This window comes from Anser brachyrhynchus (assembly GCF_964034855.1).
Source record: "Anser brachyrhynchus genome assembly, chromosome: 5".
Lineage (NCBI taxonomy): Eukaryota > Metazoa > Chordata > Aves > Anseriformes > Anatidae > Anser > Anser brachyrhynchus.
This window is the reverse complement of record NC_137699.1, coordinates 6,827,775-6,852,224: the sequence shown is the minus strand read 5'-3', so window position 1 is coordinate 6,852,224 and position 24,450 is coordinate 6,827,775. Positions and strand designations below refer to the sequence as shown.

Genomic DNA, 24,450 nt, shown 5'->3' with positions numbered 1-24,450 from the left:
ACATGAAGTGTTGTTTTTGCATAACAGCTATATGACAGAAACTGTACAATAGATGGACAAAAATTTAAATTGCGTGCTGGGGAAAACAGTTCAGTTTAAGCCAAGAAAACCTGCATGAATAGTGGCTGATGAAGGCTGTATGAAAAGTGAAAGAGTGGTTAAAAGGTGAGGGGATATAATATAGGAGGCAGTGGTAGTATGGAATGGAAATCCATTTAGCCCATTGCAATAATTATGGGAAACTTAGCGTGGTTTAGGAGTGAAATTATGCTGGAGATTTGAAAAGGTAAAGACAGCTCCTCTGCTGCTGAACCTGATTTAAAAGGTCTTCTGTGCAAAACCTTTGAAGACCGCCATGTGTTGGCCCTCTTCACCTGTCCAAGTTCGTGTTGTGGTATTTAATTGCGCACTAATACAGCTCCGTTTCTCATTGCAATCAATCATTGCAATATCTGTTTATACATTTAGCAGAGCTCTTTGAGTGACTTTTTATCCTCATTCCACAGATGGGTTGTAAAACACCACAGCCCAGGTTTCCAAGGCATTTTGGTAACTATCTGTTTCTTTAGGTACCTACATTTACTTTTTATATATTTACTGACTCAGCCTCTCAGACAAGGCTGGAAAGGAAGATAAATCATCTGTGGTTATGCTGTTTCTGTAGAATGTGAGAATTTCTCCACCCCAAAATTATCAAATTAAACACAGGGAACAGACTAACAGAAACGCTGAGAAAAGCTTGCCCTCGAGGCTGCCTGTAGGTCTTGATTTTTGAGGGTGTGATGTCCTGGGATGTAAAAAATAAGAAATTCAAACACACCAGCTGTCTTCTGTGGGCTCCATCCAGGTTAACTGTGTGCTGACCAGACCTAAAGCAAGCTGGGTGAAAAAACTCCTAGCTTAATAACCCCATGTTGGAGGTTACTTGTAATGTGCTGTCTGGAGTAAAGCAGCTTAACAAAGGCCAAGTAGTGAAAAGATGTTTATCCAGAAGCACCATGTTATTAATTAGGCTCTAAAAAACTAAGTGGCAATTAATTGGTGCCAAGGTGGGCCTAAAGAGTAGGGTAAAAACAACTGGAGAGGGGGAGAGAGAGAGCATAAACAATGCATCTGTTGTATAAGGAGGGAAGTTCACAGTAGCTGCTGTTAATGTCTAGCTACTGCTGCATGCTGTTAGGCTGTTGGGCCTTTGGGGGCACCAGGAGGCTGTTAGCATAAATTGGAGAGACATGGATTTGATGGATGGACCACTTGGGGGGTAAGGAATTGGCTGGGTGGTCTCATTCAAAGAGTTGAAGTCAACAGCTCAATTTCCAGGTGGAAATCAGTGACGAGTGGTGTTCCTCAGTGGTCAGTATTGGGACCAGCACTGTTTAACATCTTTGGTGACATGGACAGTGGGATCAAGTCCACCCTCAGCAAGCTTGCTGATGACACCAAGCTGAGTGGTGAGGTCAATGCACTGGAGGGAAGGGATGCCATCCAGAGGGACCTGGACAGGCCCACAGGTGGGCCTGTGCGAACCTCATGAGGTATAACAAGGCCAAGTGTAAGGTCCTGCATCCAGGCTGGGAGAATCCCAAGCACAAATACAGGCTGGGTGGAGAATGGATTGAGAACAGCCTTGATGATAAGAACTTGGGGGTGGTGGTTGATGAGAAGCTTGACATGTGCAGGCAGTGTGTGCTTGCAGTCGAGACAGCCAACCATATCCTGGGTTGCATCAAAAGCAATGTGGCCAGCAGGGTGAGGGAGGGGATTGTTCCCCTCTGTTCTGCTCGTTAGACCCCACCTGGAGCGCTACATTCAACTCTGGGGCCCCCAGCACAAGAAGGACGTGAACGTAGAACAAGTCCAGAGGAGGGCCGCAAAGATGTTCAAGGGGCTGGAGCGCCCCTCCTATGAAGAGAGGCTGAGGGAGTTGGGGTTGTTCAGCCTGGAGAAGAGAAGGCTCTGGGGAGACCTTACAGCAGCCTTCTAGTACCTACAGGGGCCGACAGGAAAACTGGGGAGGGACTCTTTGTCAGAGAGTATAGTGATGGGACAAGGAGGAATGGCTTTAAACTGGAAAAGGGTAGATTTAGATTAGATATAACGAAAAATTCTTCACTCTGAGGGCAGTGAGGCCCTGGAATAGGTTGCCCAGAGAAGCTGTGGATGCCCCATCCCTGGAAGTGTTCGAGGCCAGGTTGGATGGGGCTTTGGGCAGCCTGGTCTGGTGGGAGGTGTCCCACAGCAGGGGCGTTGGAATTAGATGATCTTTAAGGTCCCTTCTAACCCAAACCATTCTGTGATTAATTCTATGATTCTGTAAGTGCCCTGACCAAGCATCTTGGGGATATCCACCAGGGATTTTCTGTCCAGGTGGCCTTGGAGTCCCTGGGGCCATGGCTCCTGGCCTAGGGCTATGTTGCAGGTAGGCCCAGGCTTGTGGCAGGGCTTCTAGGTTGTGGGGCTGCCTGGGTGAGGCCCTCCGTGGACCTGTGTTAGCGGTGGTCTCATAACCAGTCCTGTCCCTGGGCTTCCTGGACTTGGTTCCTCACCTCATCCTGCCTGGCACACAACATTGGCCCAGACCTGTCCTTGTCACACTGCCCCAGCCCTGGACACCACAGCCCACGCTGGGGCCCTGGGGGCACTGTGCCTTGAGCACAGCTGCACTCTCAGGATCCCAGCTCCATCCAGCACTTTTCAAAGAGATCCCAGCTCCATCCAGCACATTTCAAAGACTGATGCATCTGAAAACTATTGCTTTGTTTCATTAAAAAGCATATTGATTAGCAGCTGAACTTGTGAATTGCTATATTGGTAGAGACCCCAGGATGACAATGGCAATTGTGGATGGAATGATTCTGTTTAAGATTTCCTAGCTTTTCTGATAAAATGTGATTATTATAGTTCGGTGACTGACAAATGGAAGTTATAAACTGGATTTTTTATTTTTTTAATTTATTTTTTAATATAAACCCTCTGTGGGATAGATCAAAATCTATCTGGAAAGAATAAGACAGTAGAAGATTCAATGCTGGGAATAAGCAGTAATAGGAAATAGTATTTTGATACTGTATCGTGCTAAAATGCTTCACAGTTGAGCAACTCTAATGCAATTTAAAAAAACAGATTGAAATACTGTTCTTTTTTAAAAAAAAAGTTGTCAAAATATGATAGCTCCAGGGGTGGTAACTATTCACCATTATTTCATACTGCCACCTACTGCTCTTGAATTAGAACAAGAAAAAGCAATTATCTACCAAAACCCATTATCAGTCTGATAAGCCTGTTTACTTATTCTCAATGCTATACATGGCATTAGTTTTTTAAATGGCAGATGCTCTCCAGATCTTTAGTCTGTTATTGCTGTCTCTGCCCATTTTCTCTTCAATCCTTCCAAACATAAAGATGTCATTCCTAAAACTGCCTCAGACTTCAGCCTAAGCACCATTCATCCTAAAATAATAGTAAAATGTTAGTTGAAATTCAATGTTTTACAACTGTTCTGTTAAAAACTAACTTAAGCCGTAACTTCAACACTTTGGTGGTACATTTAAGACAATAAGCTATGCTTGTTTGTAACAGATTTTTATGCTACCATGAAGGTAGTTTTCTAAAGCTCCCTTAGAGGCATGGGGCTTCTAAGCATATCTATTTACTCTCAGTTGCACTTACTTGTAATTAATAACAAAATACAAACATATTTTATATTAGAATTCCTGTTTCGCTGCTACCTGTATCCTGAACCTCATTGTTGGACTGGTGGGAATCCTGATATCAGCAGTATTAATTTCTTAGTGTTTTTGAAGAAAATACTATCCACCCTGTTTGTCTATAGTACTTCGAGAAAGAAATATAAAATGCATACCAGCATTCTCAATATCTAGTACGAGAGAAATGACATACAAAAAAGTCAACAAGACAGTATACTGTATTTTTTTAATTCAGTAAGAGAATAGCATGTAATAAGTAGAAAAATTATAATGAAGATCCTTTAAAATACTCTGTAGTGACAGAACATCCAGCCCAAATAATCTTCATCATGTTGGTGGCTGTTTCTTCAGTTTCTGCTTTGCTTTCATGCCTTTTATCTTTTCTTCTTTCAGTGCCTTCAGAAGTTTATCTAAACAGGAATGAAACATAATTTGTCATTAATGTTATCATTAATAGTTTACAAGACTTTTAAGAAAAATAAATAATTTGTTGAGCAAACTAGTAACTTTCCATAGTGTGTCTTGTTTAGCAAATACCTGTAATCTAGTTTGTCACACGTACTGAAAATAACAGGTATTAATCTGGAAAAAGGTAGGTATTGCTATGACAAATGAAAAAAAACAACTATTAATTTCCTGTTCTGGAAAGTAACGTATGCAAACTATGTATCACAATTGCTTTGAGGTCTTCCTTTCAGTGCCTGTCTGATGAACGCTCCTGGGCTCCTGTAACCATTGCAGTTGGGCGAGTGTTGGGACTGGCAGCCCGTGGCCTTGGTGGAAGGACGAGGGTCTCGTCCTTCCTTCAGTACCGACACTCTCTATAAGCACTAGGTGCTGAGCTGCTTTATCTCCCGTGCTTCCTTCGTGCCCGGTAGGTTTTGATACTAAAACGCCCAACTCATTTCCCACTTTCTCCGAAGCCTTCGACCATCTGCGGTCGTCACCGGCCTTTGCTTTACATCAGGGATGCTCTACAGCCGCAGGGGCCTCGTTGCTAGAAGTGCCTAACTTCTGAACGGATGAACCCCCGTCGGTTTCAGTGGCCTGGCCTCCCCGCCGACACCCGTTAACCCCGGCTTGCCCGCCCCGGGGGGACGCACACTGCTGCGGGTCGAAGCCGTCGCCGACGAGCGCCAGCAGCTCCAGCTCCTTGAGGCGGATGCCCAGCTCGCAGATCTCGCCCTCCAGCTGCGGCTGCTCCCCGGGCCGCCGCGCCGCGCCCGCGCTCTCCTCCGCCGCCGCGGGGCAGAAGAAGCGCAGCGGCTCGTAGGCGATGGGCGCCAGCCCCGGGGGCCAGCGGGGCGCCACGGCGGCCGGCGGGGGCTGCCACGGCCCGCACACGGCCGCCAAGAGCTTCCGCGGGCCGCCGCCTTCGGCCGGGGGAGCGCCGGCCTCGGCGCGGTCGTGGAAGGGGGGGAAGTAGAGGGGCCGCGGAGGGGGCTGCTCGCTCATGGCGCCGCCTGCTCGCCCGGCCGCGGCCGCCAACGGCGGTTGTCCCGGAGACAGCCGGGCTCGAGTCGGCTCGGCCGGGACCGGCCGCCCTCCATGCCGGGCGCCGCGCCGGCCCGCTGCCCTCGCCCCATCTCGGCGGGGAGCCCGGCTCCCCTCAGCGGCCGCCGGCGCCGGGGGAGGTCGAGCACGCCCGGTGGCCGTGTGTGGGTACCGGGGCGGGCCCGGGAGGTGCCTGGAAGCGCCTGCACAGCCGCGAGGAGCGACGCCGGGGCGCTGCGGAGCCCGGGAGTGCCGGTAAGGCCGCCCGCCCTCCGCGAGGGGCTGCCCGCTGCCCTCCGCGGCAATCGGCGCTTCCCGGGGGAAGGCCGGAATTCTTAGCGGAGGGTGAAGGCAGCGGGCAGGCTTGCAGCGTAATTGCAAATTTGCAGCGTGATTTGTATCTCTTTGCTGTGGCACAGGCTCCCAAGGGCGTTTGAGACACGGGTGTAAGCGTGCAGAGCACGAGTTCGGCTCAAGCGTCGCGACAGAAAGTGCTTGCAGAGGGCTGGGTGTTTGACCGAGCAGTTGGGCTTCTGGGCCTGTGGCGGGGTGTTTCAGGGCCGCGTTAGGCTCTGAAAGCAGTGTTTGTTAAAAGAGCTGAGGAAAGTGTTGTCCTGAACAGCGGCTGTCAGCAGTTAGCTCTCAAGCTGCACGCCAGTGGGGGATCCAGGCTTTGAGGATGGGACGCTGCCGCTGAGGAGACAAAATGTCGTCTTCGGGGCGCGTCCTTGCGTAGAGCTCAGGCCCACCGCGTTGGGTCTTCAGGATTTTTGTCTTCCGTGAAAACCTGTGATTTCGCTTGGATTTGGGAATGAGACCTGTTGTAGCCCTGTCTGGCTCACTGCAATTTCACAGGAAACCATTCTTTTAATCTTCGCTGTATTTCCAGGGAATGTTGCGTCCCCCGCCAGCCCCAGGCAGCTGCTGGGGGCATTGCTGCCTGCTGGGGAGCCCGAAGCAGGCTGAAAGGACCCTCAGGCTTTCGGAAGGAGAGCTTCCAAGTGGATTTTGAGGCATTTTGAGGTGTCCTGGACAATCCTAACAAGAGAGGTGCTGTACCAACACTGTTAGCAGCCAGCTGGTGACTGTAGGGGCTGTGGAGGTTACATACGAGCAGTAAATTCACTTAAAATGAAGTGAAAATCCCACTGCAGTGCTAATGCAGGCCTGAGCAGACTTCAGCAATACACAGCCGTGAGGGACTGCTACGTGCCCTGGAGTGAATTGTGTTTTTAAAGATTTCCCTTGCATAAAACGGGAAGCTTGATACTGCCTCTTTCTAGAAGCAGGCTTCCATATACTTAGGTGCCGTGCACTGTGCTGTGAGCTGATACTGATGTGAAGGGTGGTTTTTGTTGTCATTTTGGTTTGTTTTTGAAATTTAGCAGATCTATAGACCTCAGCTGTCATGAGAGTCAGTCAGTGCCTTGAAAAACTGTAGGAGCAGAGAGAGTTGCAGAAGTCATTCAGCATTTTATTTTCATGTGCACTGTTTAGGGAATGTGCTGTTAGAGGCAAAATTGATTGTGATACATACAATTTGCTTACACCATTAATATGTCAGTACCAGTACAGTGTCAGTACAGGTACAGGTTGTGTGTTTTATGAATGAAACATGCATATTTGAAATAAGTCTGATAACGTATATTTTTCCATTCGTAGTGGATTAGAGAAGAACCACCTGTATAATTGATTCTATTTGACGACATGAGGAGAGAATTCAAGCATTAAATGGATACAGCAACTGTAAGTGTCTCTCTTTGGGGGCTGGGGGGAGGAGGTGGTGTACACTAAAAGTCAGTAACTCTTCCTTATCTCGGTCTTTGTGAGAAGTATTTGAAAGCAAAACAGTGCTTATGCAGAATTTGCAAGGAGTTTTACTTTTAAAACCAGCAGGAGGCCCAGTGCTTCCACTTACCTATCCTAATGTAAGTTTCTGTTTATCTGTGAGCATGAAACAAACAAATACTTTAACAGACATGATTCTGTTGTATTTGAATTCAGTCTGTTTATGCTTCTTGTAGGCAAATCTAGTTTAGATCCCTTTTATTGATAAATTCACTTTGTCTTTGGGGTAATATTATCATACTTTTAAATTAGTAACAGTTCAAATAATTGGATTTGGACTTTTGTTTTCTACGAGCCTTTTCTGTCACCATGGTCAACATTTTATAGTAACTGTTGCCTTGCTGTTGTACTGTCAAGTACACCATTGCTTCATCACCTCTGTAAAAATTAAATGTAAACGTGTAAAATGTTATTGCTTAGCTTTCGTTAGGAAAACACAAAACACAAGTATATCAAGGTGTAAGTGTATACATATAGATGAACAAGACGGGGTGCTAGAAAACTAGTAAGATTCTCGTGATTTTAAAGCCCAATCTTAAATTTGTTTAGTTTATTCATTCTTTTCTTTCATTGTTTGGTATCAAGTATAAAACTTATGAACTTTTCTATTTTCTTAAAATGTGTATTAGTGAATCACAGTGGTTCATGGTTTTGTATGCTAGATGCTAAAATCATGGCATAAAGAAAAGGTTCCTATTATTAACTTACAGTACAAACAACTGCGTGCTGCTCATGCTAAAGCAGTGGGTCATGCTGTCTTTAGGTGCCACCTGGTGGAATTTTTACAACATGCTTAAGGTGTTGTGTTATCTTTCTAATGCATTAGTCAAACCAAAATAAGTACTGAATACAGAAAAGGTTTCCAAAAGAATCAAAAGTTAGAAATACAAAGATTAGGTAAAGAAGATAACTAGGAGTGTAAAGGCTGTAGCAGAGCCACTAGACTATTATACACCTTTATAATATGGGTTTCTGAGATTTCTGATTCTCAGAACTCCTAAAAATTTTCTCCTTCTTGTAATACATAATTAGCGATAACCTCTTTACTGCAAAACAAATTGTGTTCTTGGTCATGATATTTTCAAATTAACTTGATGACATTATAGAGTTACTGCCTTGCCTTTTTGAGGGAATGCTGTCAATATATTTTGGGTTTAATTTTTGTAATTGCACAGGTATCTTGGACTAATGTATGGCTGTTTATGTAAGCTCCAAGGTCATATTAAATAGCAAAAAGGTTCTTAGAATTTTTATAATAGAATATTCAAGACTATATACATCACCATCAAAATGCCATCAAGAGTTCATCATCAAGTGAGCTATAGCAGGGGTGGTCCCAGGGTAGAAAGTATGGCTGTTTTGCTTAATGAAAGACTTTAGAAATCCATTATTTCCTGCATAGGCCTCAGGAATAATGTCCTTTTCATGTGCCCACACAGGGGCTACCTAAAGCATGACTCTGCATGATAAAGCAGGATTGTACTTTGAATGCTGCCTCCTGCAAGCAGGTGAGACTACTGGGAAGAAGCAGGGAAGGGAGAAGAAAACTTTCCATCTCCCTGTCAGGAAGGCTAGTTGAGCATGGTGAAAGGATGTCATGTTGTGAGACATGAGTAAAACTCTGGCTTTCAAGAAAGGTATGTTTTTGTGCAGTATTTTTACTGAGTTGTGCACTAGTCAGACTTGTGCCTTCACCTTTGGCATTTAAAATTTTTTTCCAAAGTTGAGATCTATTAGTCTTGGGTTAAGCAAATGAATGCATCGTAGACAGACATTTTATGTAGCTAAGCTGAATCATAAATGGTAAAAAATCAATTTTGAGACAAAAATAGTATGTGTGTACTTCGTAGGCTGGCAATTGCAGCACAGAGAATAACTATATGAACTTCTTCCAGTAGAGGGAGTAACATACATACACTTGGTAGTGTCTTACAATTCCGTAAGTTTAGCACATTCGTCTGTCTATTTGTGTGTTGATATTTGAAGTATTAGAAATAAGTGGTTATTAAAATGCTAATTTTGGAGAAGTAAGTCTTTTAATTATCCATAAGTCTTTTATTTATTTATGCCCAGCAAAGACAGTAGTGACGGTATTCTAGCCACCGCTCTACAGTACTTAAAACTGCTCTGGCAAAAATCTTTTGAAAGGCCTTTCCGCTGAAAGAAGTTCAAGATAATCGATGGAAGTTACAAACTCTGAGGGCAGCTAACACATACTCATGTCAGCAACACAGGCAGTGTAGTCTGCAGTGTCAGTGAGAACATTAACAGTTCAAACAAAGGGCAGGAATGGCAAACCATGCTGTTAACTGCTGGCGTCACCATTTAATCTATATGGGGATTTTGCATCTGTATGGGCATTCTTTTCTACTAGACTTACGAAATGATATTCAGGAGAGTGCCTTCCGTTGGCTTTGATATTTACAATTTGGAAGTTGGAGCTGCTTGCAAGCGTGCAGATTAAATACTGATATTCAGAAGAGTACACGTGTGAATGAGTACACGTGTGCTGTAAGAATCTGTAAAAGCCACAGATACTAAAACTTTTCCACTTTTACAGTGGATTTTGTATGGCAGTAAAGAAGGCAGATTTTCATCACTGTGAGATACCAAGAAAAGTTGTGTGTCAAAAAGTTAAATAATGTATTAAAAGTTCAATCAAAAGCATATGCTATTAAATTGCAGTTTTTCTGCTCAGCTTGAACTTGTGTTGGTCTTCCAGCATGGATATTCTGCTATCTCTTGTTGATATCAGGTTCCAGCAATTCAGGATTGATGTGTTTGCCCTTCCCTAAACTCTTCTTCCTTCCTTATTAACGAACTTCATTTTTCCAGTTACTTATGTCTATATTGTGTTAGCACATTCAGATATCTTTCTGTATAATATTGTTAGTGTACTGCCCTTCAATGTTTCTTCTAATCATTTTGTCTTCCGAAAATCAGTTCAGAGTGCAACTGATGGAATTGTCCTTTCTCATTAATTTTGGCACATCTACCCCATGATCATTCCCCCCACTTCTGCATCTGACTCTTGTCCTTCAAGGCTTTTCACAATTTAGTGCTGACCTTTTTAGATATCTTATTATGTTGGTGTTCCTGGCCATTTTCATGTGTTTTATACCAAATTCCCACCTTCAGTACCCAAATTTCCAGCCTTTATTGCCCATCATTTAGATTCTCCATCACAAGTTCCTAGCTTCTCACCTATTCTTTCTAAGGGAAAGCCTTCTAAAAGTCCACACAGGAGCTGCTCTACTGTACTTCAGATCCCTGCGTTTGCAGGCAGGGATCTGTGACTCTTCTGCCCCCATGTTAATCTCTCTTCCTTGTGTATGTTGCCTGTCACATTCATGCCATTTGCCATGCCGTTTCTTCATGAGAAGAAGAAGAGACCCACTATGTGAACTATTGCACTGCATCTAATTTGTCACTTGTTCCTCTTTCTTTATGTTTAGAGCCCCTTCCAGAAGGCCTCTCTGTGTTTGAAAAGCAGTTGGTGCTGTTGGACCCCATCCTGATTAGGACGTGTGACTACTACTACAGCATATTAGCATAAATTTTAATAACTTGAATAAGTTGATCTATATTATTTGCTATTAATGTAATTATTTTTACTGAGTTTGTAATCTGTACAGTTTATTAGTGAAATTGCTTTCAGAAGTATGCTGCTCCCCTCACTGCTGAGTGTGTCTGGTCTGCTAGATTTATCGCATTACAATACAAATCAGTATGCAGAGGGCTATTTATAAAGTCTTGAAGCTCTGTACCAGCAAACTTAAAATTAACAGTGAACAACTAATTAACAATTATACAACTTGAAAGGAGTGCTAATTAAAAAAGTTTTTAAGAGATGAGTTTTCAATCGAAATACAAAATAAGCCAGAGACTTGTGTGCCTGAAATAGAATTTTGGACCAATGAGCAGAAATGCAAAAAAGCACTAGCTGTATGTGAAACAGATTTTTAATTTTCTCTTCAGGTAACTCTCTGCAAGTCTTTAGGATCAAAAGAAAATTCACTGTTTTGGATAGAAATTATAAATTGGTGTATTTTTCAGTTGTCATGGTGTTTCAGTCATTATATGTCGGGGTGTGTTCTATCATGGAGATTTTGGCTTAGAGAGCATGAGTGTATCAAACATGACTGTTGTCTGAAACAACAAGATAGAAATTGTCTGGAAGACTTCATGTTACTCGCTTAAAAGCATTCAAGTCTGGTAGTTGGGGGAGCTCTGTATGTTTTGTGTTGTTTTTCTCTTTTCTTTTTTTTCTGTTATGTCCTGTTCTTCCCTAGAATGTCAAGAATTGGAGCTTCAGAAGTGGTTTAAACACCATGTGTTTACAAGAAAAAAAGTTGTGAAGGTGCATAAATTGAATAAAGTAGTGTTAAAAAACTGATTTGTTTGCAGGCTCTCTGAAGAGATCTTTCGAAGTTGTCTGTTTTCATGCATTGTATCTTACCTATGAGTATATACGTAGGACGATGAAGAAGTCATGAGATTATTTTTGATACAGCAGAGTTATGTCTGCATGTTAATTTAGCAGATGGTACTTGGTTTATCTGTATTTGCCTTTAAATACTGATGGGTGCGGCTTCTTTAAACATGAATCTTTGTCAAACCTTACTTCTTGCAACTAAGTATATCTCTAGGAAGACCTTTTTTTTTTTTTGAGATGTTATTTTTGATAGTGTGTCTCTTTTCTGGAAATCATGTTTTCTGAGGAGTATGTTTGGCAATCTAAAGGAAGTAATGAGATCTGTGGAGAGGGAAGGCTGAATTCCACTGAGCATTAGACTGGAGATCTGGGTTTGGTACTACCTCACACTTAAAAAATAAATTAAAAAAAAAAAATACAGTCATATGAAAAAATAGAAGAGAGCCCAATCTGTGTCAGCTTTGAGGTAATAGAAATCATTAATAATCCAGAAGGAAGTCTTGCACCTTGCTCCTTGCTATTTATATGCTGTACTCCAAACTTTTAAAATTCATATTGCAGTGCCATTTCATCTTGGCTCAATAAGCACTAATGGGTTTGACAATAATAAAGATTATTCACAAGTAAATGTGTTGCAACAAAATGTATTGTGTAGTTGTGCAAATATAAAGAGATTATGTAATTGGATGTGTATCAATAAGAACTACTTAGTATAATTGTAATAGCTATTTAAGGTATAATCTAAGTAGCATTTAAACATGTATGTAAAAGTGTTTTTATAGGTAATTAAGACGGAAACTTTATTCATATCTTCTAATTTTTGGTTTTGATGCAAGATGTGTTTGTGTTTTGGGTCAAGGAGTTATGTTTTCTTTATCTTCCAGATTTTTTTTGTTTTTGTGTGTGTGTTTGTTATTTGCTGTATCTTTCCAAATTGAAATTGAAGGAAGAGATCTGTGAAAACATGTTCTGGATAAAAGGAGAGCTTTCTTTTTGTGAGGTCCATATATTTATGAATTTTGAACACAAATAGTTACATGACTGTATTATTTGCAAAACTGCACATTATGAAAGCCAAGGACTATCCAAGTCTCTTGATTATGGAATCACATAACTCACAAAAATTTGATACTGAAAATTAATGAACAGTACCGTTATTTATTTCTGTTTGAAAGTTTGGTTATTCAGTGCTGAATGTGCAGTCCTCAGTGAAATTCCCGTGTTTTAGCTGCTGATACAAAAAAAACCAACCAATCAACAACAACAAAAAACTACTCAAAAGAAGCTATTTGTAGTGTGCTATGTTTATTCTGTTTTTCTTCTATTAACTGTTTCGGTTGACCTCGAACACACTTGCAAGATTATAGTTTGTAAAAGTGGTTGTAAGTTGAGTTTACCTTTTTTATTTTGTTTGGATGTTTGTTTTAAAACAAGCTCAGTGTTCATCCCAAAGTTTGACATTTTGGTTTTGAATGCAAAATGTCTTTGTCCATGCAAACTAGATTTCTTTCAGAGAAGACTCAACTGGAAGAACCACTTTAAGTGTGCATGAAATACATGCTGGTCCATAATGATGAAAACAGGGTCTGAACCAATACACAGGCTACAAAATAATGAAATTCTCCATTGCATGCTAAACAACGTGTATACCACAGAAGTTTCCTGAAGAAGCTTCTGAAGAAGCTTCTGAGGGAGCTCAAGCGAAACCGTAAAATGCTTCTCATCCCAAATAAAGGGCCAAGCAGTGCAGGCAGTGCTGTAAACCACAAGACCTCAGATCTTTGTGAAGTACACACGGTGTACAAAAATGTACAAAGTGAAGTGTAGTGTACTATTACCTCCCTGCTTGTTTTGTGTGCCTTTTTATTGCCTCACTTCTGTATTGGCTGCCTAGAGATTTTAACATGGTGTAAACTAAAGCCCCAATGAAATGTTAGCCCTTTTTTTTTTTTAAAGGGATGAAAGTTTCTCTGGAAGGTAGAATAACCTACATGGGATTTATAAACAGCAGGTGAGTTTGTATAGAAACTCAAGGTTTCTTTGATTTAATTTGTGCTTATGAGCAGTAATTATAATGTCATTCTTAAGTGCTGGAAGTAGTGTTAGGTGGATTTCTAAAGTTTTTATTAATTATACAGCAAGATAAGGGATGGCTAGTGTATTTTGTTTTTCCTCTCATGAAATAAAGGAGGTTAATCTCTGTCACTTAAATAAATATTTTTTAATGTGCTAGGAGTTAACACCATCATAAATCTGTGCATTTTGAGATGCTGATATAGTATGTAGATCTCAAAATTTATTTGGGAGTTTTTGTGCAAAGCCTCTCAAATTCAGATGGATTTTAACCTGCATATACCTCTGCTCGTAACTTCATTCAAACGTGCATTAACAGAAAAAGCCTTTGTGTGAATCTGTAAGATTTTTTCTTTATCAGTTTACACTATACTTGGGGGCTATGATCTGTGCTAAAAACCTGTGATATCTTTAAGGGTTAGTGTTGTGTGAGATGCATTTTCAGAACTGTGTAAATATTATTGGCATATAAAATGAGTTTTTATTCATATTTGCCATGCTTGCCAATAGTTACTGTAAAAGACAGGCTGCAGTTATCCACGGGATCAGGATTGCTGCAGTTTGGAGATGTAGATGGTTTCTAATTATAGCAGCGTTGGGATGTGAATGGTCTCTGACTCACTAATAATTTTCTTCAGAGCTGCAGCCCATCCTATCAAGGATTGCAAAATCATATCAGTGAGTACAATCTGCTCTACTTACATTAACTACTTAGGATAATGGAGACTGGCTCATGCCAAACACAAAAGTACAATGATTGCAGTGAAACTGTATTATAATGGAACATTGCATTTCATTAAGAGGTATTTTCATTATACAGCTTGGCTGATTCAGAGAAAGGATGTCACTCACGTATTCTGGTCCAGTGTGACTTGCTCGCCATTACTAGCACTGCACATTGATGAACAAAAATTATGATAAAGGTAGCATTTACTTTGAAGTTATTTAATGCTGATTTTTTAAGTGTACAAACAAGATCCATATTACATAAACAGGAATAGCACCTGGCATCTTTTGACTGAATATTTAACTTTCCTTTTTCCTAAACAGGTTAGACTAGATGAATTTTAAACAGATACACAGTTAGGCCATTATTTACCTTAGGGAAAAAACAAGGCCTTATGTTTTAGCCATGTCTTAGGTTTTGGGCAGACCGTGGTCTGTCATTGAATTTATTTATTTTTTTCTTTGCAAGGTGCAACAATTTAAGTATCCGAAAGACTTTGGACTATATCAGTAGTATATCATGGCTAAAACGGATTCTGTGCAATGCTATCTGCAGCTTCTGGGACCTCATTCCCTTTACTGGAAGATAACTTTATGGCTAGCTGGTTGCCACAGCAATGCTTTTGGCAGTTCTTCCTGTATATTTCTTTCCATAGTTTATCATGAAAAAACAAACGATCCAGCAGAGGTTAACCCAGTGTGTAAAAGAATCTGAAGGAGATAACAGTACATTACATCAGTAGCAAAATATCTTTTTTCTTTTCTTTCTTTTTTTAAAGGAGTGGCCGTCTACCATCACATCTAGCCAATTATGGTAATAAATGTAAGAGATTGAACAGATCACCAAGCACCACTGTCTGTTAGAGCAGATGACCTTAATCTCTTAGCTCCTTGAGAAGCACCTTTGGCTGAAACCGGTCTCTCAGTACTGGGCAGATGTAATCCATGCTTATAAGTTAGTGAGTTTCAGACAGTACCTGTGTTTCAAGGCATTGTCACACTCAAGAACAGACTATGTGATAAGTATTCCTCTCACAAATACCAATTCTGGTGGATAGCCTCTTGTAAAATGATCACTTCTGACAAACAACTTTTAGGCAGGCTGGGTGCCTGTGGTTAGTGATGCTTGCGGTGGATGGAAAGAACTGGAGTAAATCTCTGGAAGCCCGTAGGGTGGAGGTAATTAGAGATCATGCAGCCTGTGACTCGGGAGAGAGATGAAGAGAGGTAGGACTGGGCCTTTTATACTAGGAAGACTGAATTAAAAAGGAAGCCCAGAAGGAATCTTGCAGTTATGTACATCAAAGGGATTTTTAAAAGATTGTTTTCTAGATGACTTTGTTAGAATGATTTGAAAAGTTTAAAGCTCCTAAAGGGAAATGATTGGGGATTTTTCCCCCTTGCTTTACCTTTGGTTAAAATATATTTTCCTCAAAGCATTATTCTTTCATCAGGCTTCTTATATAGACAGGTCTGTTACTGTCTGGTTTTGACTGCTTCTTGGAAAAGTAACTGTTTTCACATCTCTTCAATTCACTCTATTGTTTGAATACCCTAATGCAATGAAAGACGAGCTTTCATTATTAATTTAGGGGTGCCTCTGATGCTTTCTTACTTTAAAGATTGAATTGTAGCATGAATACAAAAAGGGGCACCTAACTTAGGCATGCTTTTTGGGGAGGAGGGACTAAATACAGTGAAGACTTCCATACTACAGCCACCAAATCACAAAAATAACAAAGAAGGCAGTTGTGTATGAAAATGACCTATATGGAAATAGTTAGGGAAGGGGAAAAGGAGGAAGGGGTATATAAATAAGGGAGCATAGATTTTTTTATTATTATTATTTGTTAAAATAAGGTATTTTATACAATGTTTTGTTGAAAAGTGAATGTCCATTCACAAGCATTTTCCAAAGACACAGAGATAAATGGTGGGGAAGAACAGCGTGGTTGTCACATACAGGTACCTTCCTCTGTCATGCAGTGGCGTAGTGCAACAACGTGCTCCTTCCTGAGCAGGGCTGAAAGAAATTGCTTCATGGCTGGTAAATTTAAAAATTATGAGATATAAAATGCAAGGCAGCTGTATCGGCAATATTGCACTAGCAACAAATAATTCTGTGCTTCGCTGTTTCTTTGAAATGTCCTCTACCAGACAGTCATAAATGTTTTGACACCTGTAGCACATTTTCCTCCTTGGCTCTTGACAAAGTTCAGAAAAAGAATGCTAAAACAAACCAACCTAACACGGCTGTGGCGAAGTATCATTTGAAGTCATTGGCTAAGGAGGTATTTTCCTTTATAGCCCACATGAAAGTTGTCTAAAAATAATCTTTGGCCCAATTATAGTGAAATAGGTTCAGCATTGCAATGCTGGCTGGAGCCTCGTCTCACTGGTGATCGTATTTCCTCAGGCTTCGGTACCATTTCTGCGGATGACATTTGGCAATGTATCATCTCAAAACTCAATCCTTTACTATTAACGATATATATTAGTTATTTGGTGGCATCCTGTCATCAATTTATTAAAATTATAGGATTCGTATCTATAAAAATACCTCGCACTCGGATCACATAATCAAACTTCAAAACAGATGTACGACCCTTCTGGTAAATAAATGCCTCTTGTATTAAGCTGCATCTCACTGAAAACATTTGTGAAGCAGTGTAATGTAACAAATCATATCCAACATAAACAGATGATATGCATCATCAATGAAAGAGGATGCATCTGGAAAATGGTGTTATGAAAGTAAATGTATGATTTCAGCAGATTGGATATTTCTAATTAGCCCTGAATAGTGCATTTTTGTGGATAAGTATATATCCGTGTAATTAAATGTGTAGTGCTTTCATGACAGTTCATGATGGGTACTCTTTCCTTTTATTGCCAGCAGATGTCTCTCTTGAATACTGCATGGCAGGACAATTGTTGAGCTTAACTCTGATTTAAGGTCCTTGCGTAGGTCGCACAGCTGTTAAGTGCCTCATTCTGGCTGGTTCCCAATTAACTGAAATTGTCTTCTGCTCCGTGCAGCAATGTGGCAGTGCACACACAAGACGAAATATATTGAGTTAATGGTATCAAGAATGAATGTGCACAAATGTCATCAAAATGTGCTTCAGTTTCATAAAAAATAATAATGGAATGATGCACTGCAGGAAGGACAATTTGAAAAATATCTCCTTTGATTTTACTAGTGAAGGATATTACAAAAAAGCAAGGGCTCAGACAAAGCTTGAAAAAAAAAAAGGCAAAAAAGATCTCCCTAAAGTACAGAGAAAATGTTTTTGAGTAATTTCATGATTATACCAAACAAGTGCCATTTCAGATCCTATTCCCTAGTTCATATTCTGAATTAAAATAAGAAATTAGTCTAAATAGGGGTGGCAAATAGTAAAACCTCTTGTATTTCGCCTTACTAATACTGAAGAAAGATTCTAAATAACAAGGTGTGTTTGAGGAGAAGCTTGAGCAAGATGGAATTAGAGCAAGCCCAGTGCACAGTAACGGGAAGGCCTTACTTACAGCGGGCAGCTTCTGCTGTAAGGAGCAGACCGGTTGCTAAAGAGGATCAAGTGGTGGAATCTGGGGCAGGAAACTGGATGGTGAGGAGATGATGAAAAGATGAAAGCAAGGCTGAAGAGTGTAAGTTGTCTTGTCACTATCTGAGGAATAGATCAAAGATACACATAGTTGGAATACCAGGTGCTGTGTTGGATGGCAGAAGCTTGGATGTGCTAAAAAGGAGTGGGCACATTGTCTGCTGGAAGTCCAGAGAGAGAAGTCACAGTGGGTGTTGCCTAGTTATGGAATACAGTTTGGCCAATAAATGTGGAAATTAATTAGTATGTGTTGCAGAAGAAGTGGTCTGAAAATGAGGAGTGAGGCAGACTTGGATTAACTAAGGACTTTCTCCTTGTTAGCACAGCCTGGTTCCCAGAAAAAGGTTCACAAGAAAGGTAAGAAACTTCAGAAATGGAAGGGGTTATTGAGTACTGAAAACGGGATGGGGAAAGGTTCCAGTTTTTAACACAATGTAAATGGAGGCATTGTCTCTAAGCAAACATCATGCAGTGTTAGCACCTTAAAAATACGCGTCACTGAAATGCAAGTACGTTTTACACACAGCTCTCAATAATGGCTGAGATGAGGGGAGGCTGTGAGGGCAGAGATGAATTTGCCTAGCAGGAGAGCCAAGTCATGTTCCCCACTGAACGCTCTTCGGCTGCACGTGAGTGGAGTGCTCGAGCGGCGGACCTAGTCTGCTACCTGACATTAATGGTTAGTCTAGCGAGATCTTTTCTTTTAAAATATGCACTTCTGGAAAATCAGTTAGAAATGAAGTCTGATAGAAGCCCTAAAGAAACAGGCTTTGTATTTTCAGTCTTTTTTAATACAAACCCTTTAGGAAATTGTGACACATCTCCAAAAGGATAGATACTTCAGAAGTGCACTGCTAGAAATAAATTCTTTTATTGTGTTTTGTATTACTTTTCAAGTTCTTTTAGCTTCTTTTATGAAAAGCTATTTCTCTTTCACTGTAAGAGCGTTTCTGTGGGAAATACGTATCTGATATCAACAGATTCCACATAGGGTTGTTTAAGGGATATGTGTAGTTTCTGAGGGCACAAATTCCATTGTAAGGAAAACTAAAGTTCTTTTTTAATGAATCACACAGCGTAAGAACAAAGACGCCCTTGATAACTTTGCAACAAAGAAAAGGAAAGAGTCTTATTTCTAAGCCTGTAAGCAGAAACTTTATAGGTCCAGATTTCTAGATACGCAGAAGGAAGAAAAATACCTGGATGGCAAATTATCTTTAAAATAAATGCAAAATGGATGTCTGTTTTCCTAGCTAGGCTTGCACAGGGAATTTTCATTATGGTTTTAACCTTTAAGAGAGGCCATTTATGGCTGCTGTCCTGCTGCATCCTTCTGCTCTGTATACTCCTGGAAATAGTGGAACATCTCTCTCGAAATTAACGTAAATTATTTTCTTGGAAGCTGTATTTCTCCACAGCTGGCCAGACCTTATTCCACTTGTATGTGCAAAGGGAATATTGCACAAAATACTGACTGTGGGTTAAGGATAAGTAATTGCTGATCAAGAATCTGGTTAAATTGCTGATCACAACATTAACATTAATTTACTGCATTACCATGCTTTACTGGGAAGGGATTGGAAAGTGCCACAGGGAGAAACTTTGCTTCCTTGCTTTCGCTGTGTACTGTGGAAGTCCCAATCACTTGACTTGAACTGGTAATCTGTCTCTGGAAGTAAGGCGAGAGAGTAAGGACACTTGGGTCATAACGTCCCTATTGTGTTAACTCCCTGTAGTCTCATGCTGCTTTTCCCTCTCTGAATAGAAATGCAGATCAACAGACGTTCGTTAACTGCTGTGGATTTTAATGGAAGTGATGTCCGGGTTTTAAAACATGGATGGTTAAAAATTTGTGACCGTTAACAGAACTGCAGTTTGCAAAGCCTGAGGAAAATATTAACCAAATAATGCTCAGAATCTCTTCTGGTGGCCTGTAACTGGCAAAAGGAGTTTTTTGCTTTTATGCTGTACTGCATAACTGGTACATCCATCTTCCATTTCATCTTCAGATGCGTTCAGTATTGGATGGCGCAGAGGTTTGATCTGATGCAGTGACTTGTTCTGCGGGCGTCTGAGAGCCCTTTTAGGTAGTACGTGTGGGGAATATTTACTGCTGTTGTTTCCCAATGTCCAAACTATTCCCAAAACGCTGTTATGACCCTGAGTAAGTATTTAAACTCAAACACATAAAAATGATCTCATAGTCATGACTGTTTTGATGTTTAGATAGCTATTTATTATATACTGAAGAAGCTGTGTGTTCTAGGTAGGTAGATGTTTGGATTCCAGTGGCAGAGAATAACGAGGGGAACAAGCAGTCCCTCTCGCTTTATGGATATAGCATTACAGAAATATGTCCCCATGTAGAAGGGGCAGGATCTGGGTCAGAGAACCACTCATCCCTGCGTTTTTCAGTGTCTTGTAGTGGTGATCGGTCCAAGCACTGTATTCCATGGACATTTTGAAGTGAATGAGGATCTTTTCATTAGCAGCAATAAGGGTCATGTCAGACTTTTTACCCATAACTTATTTACTATAAATACATCAAATTGTCTGATTTTTGTTTAATTGCAAAATAACTCCTGTTCTAGAGTTATCTTTCTCTAGGGGAAAAAAGAAAGCTGGAAAGTAGTAGAAAAAAAAACACATTTAAGTTGAAATGTCTAGTAAAATCAGCTTTACAAAGCTACCTAAGATTGTTTAAATTATTAAGAGTGATTGATTTTACAAACCATTGTTTTTTACCGTATGAGATTTTGTTTTCCTTTTACATTTCATTTACCTCTGAAATTAAAGTAGATATGCCTCTGGGTATAGACAGTTTCTTTTAGATCATTTTTTTTTCAAGACCACAATGTAGTTTTTGGTTTCAATATTGCATAAGAATATCGAGTTAAAATAAATCTCATTTAAAAATGCCCTATAGTAGTATTTATTATAAATGGTGTTGTTAAAAAGATAGAAATAGCTTGTAATATTTTGTCAAATCTATTGTATATAAAATTTGCCTTTGAATTATTTGATAATATAATTTCTAAATGATCTTAAAAGTGTGATACCAAGCAACAAGAGCTGAGAAACTCCAAACTGAGGATGCCATTATTCAATGTTTCATTCACTTAAAGATGAATCAAAGTGAGCATTATTTCTTTGGCCTTCATAACTCTGTGTTCAACTGCTAATATATTATTTTAATATGATTTTTGTCAGTGTCTACAAATGTCTCATGATACAGTATTCTAGTAACTACTGCCTTAACGCTTATGCAAAAGTTAGTAAATAGATACTGCAGTCACAAGTTGTCCTACTTCGTAATTATTCATCTGAACTTCCTTTGTCATTTGTATGCTAAAATACCAGAACCTGCTTGTTGGAAACATTTTTTAAGGTGGTTATGAAAATGGATTTGGTAGTTGAAAAAATGACAGAAATAAACACAATCGCTAATGGTGCTTGAATATACAATTAATACAATGCTTAGAATCTATAGCTGTTAGAAAGATCAAAGCAAAAAAGCTGGTTAGTTTAGTAGTTATAATTAGTTATTCTGCAGGGAAACATATTTTAAACATGTTGATTCCCGTACGAAAAGGCAGTTGTAATTAGGTCTTTCCAGAAAAGAAAAAAAAGAAATCCCGGTAGTTATTCCTGTGTTTTACCTTCTGGAAATATCCAGACCATAGCAAAAGTCATGTATGTGTTTGAAAGCATGAAAGGAAGGCTGAAGCAGCAGTGGGAGCTGTGTGTTTTGAAGGTATGTGGATGGGAAACAGACCTGTCTGCTTGATCTGTTCCTTCAGGCAGGGGCTGGATGAGAAAAAGCTGCCCAAGATAAGGAAGAAATAATCTAGCTTTTTCAAAACAGCAGAAAGGCACGGTGGAAATAGTCTTGAAATACAGGAACTGCAATTCAAAATTGGAGCTTATTGTTCTGCTTTATTCTAAGGTGCTCCAGAGCATCTGGAGGTGAACAGCGGCAATGTTTTCTCATATGCCACTGTTGGGCTGTTACAGCCTTTGTGGTCCACTTTCGCTGTGGTTACCCTTTGTCACAGCCAATTTTTTACTTCTGTGCTTGGGAATACTGCACTTAGAGCTGACTTCAAATCTTCAGTTACAACCAACACAAGTGTCTGTCTCTTCGTTGCTTCATATACACGGCAGTCAGTTTCTATTGATTGTTGCTAGATGCAATTTAAGCAGTTACCTTGTTTTGAGTATTATTAATGTGAGAAGCCATTTGTCTTTTTTGCTGCAATTAGGATCAAGTCAGCCATTTGAATCCTGCAGCACAGTTATAGAGGAAGCCTAATGTTGCTCTGTTTTGACGTGACAGAGAAGAGTATTTTATTTGAAAACCAACTGTTAAGATGTGTTAAATTTTCAAGAGCAGAGCCAAGACCCATGCTTTTCACAATACAGCTACCTTGGCTTCTTGCCTGGGTAGAGCTGGAATCTATAGTCATTTCACAGTATGTCAAGCTACTAAATCAGAATTTAATGTAGGAATTTACAAGACTCAAAAGCAGAGAACGGGACAGCATCAGCTACCGCTTCCTGTCTGAAAAACATTGCATGTACATGTGCAGTGAAAGATAAGTGTATCTGAAGGAGACTAAATTCCTGGCCTGTGCTATACGTTCTCCCTTCCACTCTAATACAACCTTTATACATGCTGTTGTTCCAGCTGAATGTCAATAATTTATGTCAGAATACAGAATACAGCCATTGTCATCTAAGGTCCTGGTTTCCTTCAAGCATGGCCCATTTCTTCCTGCTGAGAACTGAGCTCTAATTGACATCCCGAGGGGAATTATGTCCTCGGTGCTGTGGGCCACAGATGCCTTTTGTGTGCTTTCCTCAGCCGTGACCTCTGGGGCCAGAGTCCTCACGTGGCCGGTAGTGGGTCCAGCTCCACTGCTGGGGGCTGAAATTCTGCCCGAGAGCTGGCAATGACCTGCAGCCCTGGAGATCCGACTTCCTCCCCAAACTACAGGCATGGTAGGACCCGTGGTAGGACGTGGAGGCCACTCCTTTTGCGCCTTTTGGGAATCCCCTTGGATTTAAGGGAGATGTGCACCTTTATTAGCCAGCTCATTTTCACGATGGGGCTGCTGGTCTGTTGTTGCAGTGGGAGGTCAGCTTTCCATTTTCAGCCTGCTCTGCAGCACGATTTATCCCCTACACAGCGAACATCTCTGATTCATGGTGGAAGACTCTGGTAAGCATGGAGAGTAACCCCATCTAATCTCCCTGCCATTTTGTTTCCATTCAGCACACTATCCTGCTCCCTCGTAGCCAAAGTTTGTCTTTCCTTGGAGCACTTTCAGGTGCCAAGGAAGCTCCAAAATAATTGACTCCAGCTCAGCTCAGTAAGGTTTATTAGCTGTGCTGGAACACATGAAGTTACGCACCTGCCTAATTTTCCGTTCCAACTTTCCATGTGTGATGTATGACAGTAATGTCAGAGTAGTGCGTCACTGACTTTAAAATGTCCTGCATGTGTTTTGGAAGAAATAACTCTGCACAGCTCGGTAGACCAATTGGCTTCTTACTGGGAGGTCCAGAGCCTCTGTCATGGCCCAGTGTAGATGTACCCAAGGTGGTGGAATTGCTTCTCTTCCCAGCCAGACATAGCCAGAAGGCTTAATCCTGTGATTTATTTAATGCAATTGGATGAAACTTTACAACAAAAGCTTGAAAATCAATTTTGGAAGATCTATTTCCGCACACTTTAAACAAAGTGTTTTCTTCTAGCTCAGTGAAGGCTTGCAAGCCAGCCTGATTACCTTCTGTCTGGGTTTGAGACTGTAACCAGGGCTTTGTGTGATCACTGGCTTTTAAACCAGTATTTCATGTTCTGATGTTTAACTCATTCTCCAGTTTGAGTTTACTGTGCTTTTTCCCCTAGTCTTCTTTGTTCTGTTTCCATAAATTATTTATAGATTATACTCTTGCACTGTAAGAGGTGTCCTCAATTTTATGTATTAATTTATAAGATACCTCCCACTGAGTGTGTTTCCTGCAGAATCAGAACTCTTTTTAATACAAGAGAGACTAAAAACTTCAAATGAAGCTCTGATGAAAAGAGAACTGTAAAACAAGGATATGTTAAAGAAAAGAAAAAAAAAAGGAAAAAAGAGATGGCTTATTTCCCTTGTCTTCTGCTATCAAAATGTTCAATGCCTGATTTCCAAAACACAGAGAGTTTGCAATCTCTAGTACTTTATAAGAACCGCAGGCCCCAAAAGATCAATAATAAACAAACATTTATAGTCAATGCTGACAGTTTCATTTTTAGAAGGAACTCTTTTGAGTGTAGAGAATGAATCTCTGCTGTTTAATTTAGTATTTATTGTGTGACTGCCTGTCTCCTTTTAGTTTGGTGATAAGAAAAACAGTGAGGTTTGCTGTTGTTTTGGTCTTTTCCTCTGCTTCTTGATGCTTTTAATGTAACAAAATGTGGAAGGTGGGCACTAGTCTGTATTAGAGGTATGTTGGTTGTTGGTCAGGTTTACTCTCATTAGCCTAAACTCAAGTGACCTAGGGTGAAGTAGGG

General features: G+C 40.5%; 2 protein-coding genes across 6 annotated transcripts in view; one reads left to right on the top strand and one right to left on the bottom strand.

Annotated features, from left to right (window-relative positions):
• Nucleotides 1-14,481, top strand: part of KIAA1549L (KIAA1549 like) — a 145,703-nt gene extending 131,222 nt beyond the window's left edge. For 3 of the 5 annotated variants that reach the window (XR_013951354.1, XR_013951355.1, XR_013951356.1), the window contains 2 exons: nucleotides 6,864-6,947; nucleotides 10,505-14,481. The gene's annotated coding sequence lies outside the window, so the exon portion shown is untranslated. Of the gene's footprint in view, nucleotides 1-6,863; nucleotides 6,948-7,034; nucleotides 7,130-8,488; nucleotides 8,558-10,504 lie in introns of all 5 variants that reach the window. The other 2 variants (XR_013951358.1, XR_013951357.1) reach the window with 2 other exon arrangements.
• The window catches only part of LOC308196561 (uncharacterized protein C11orf91 homolog), a gene marked incomplete at its 5' end in the record, with an annotated part of 111,870 nt that continues 91,331 nt past the window's right edge, over nucleotides 3,912-24,450 (bottom strand). The window contains 2 exons of the mRNA XM_080595697.1: nucleotides 3,912-4,117; nucleotides 4,811-5,773. Of these exons, the coding sequence (XP_080451823.1) occupies nucleotides 4,035-4,117; nucleotides 4,811-5,773 (1,046 nt within the window). The 3' untranslated portion in view covers nucleotides 3,912-4,034. The remainder of the gene's footprint in view (nucleotides 4,118-4,810; nucleotides 5,774-24,450) is intronic.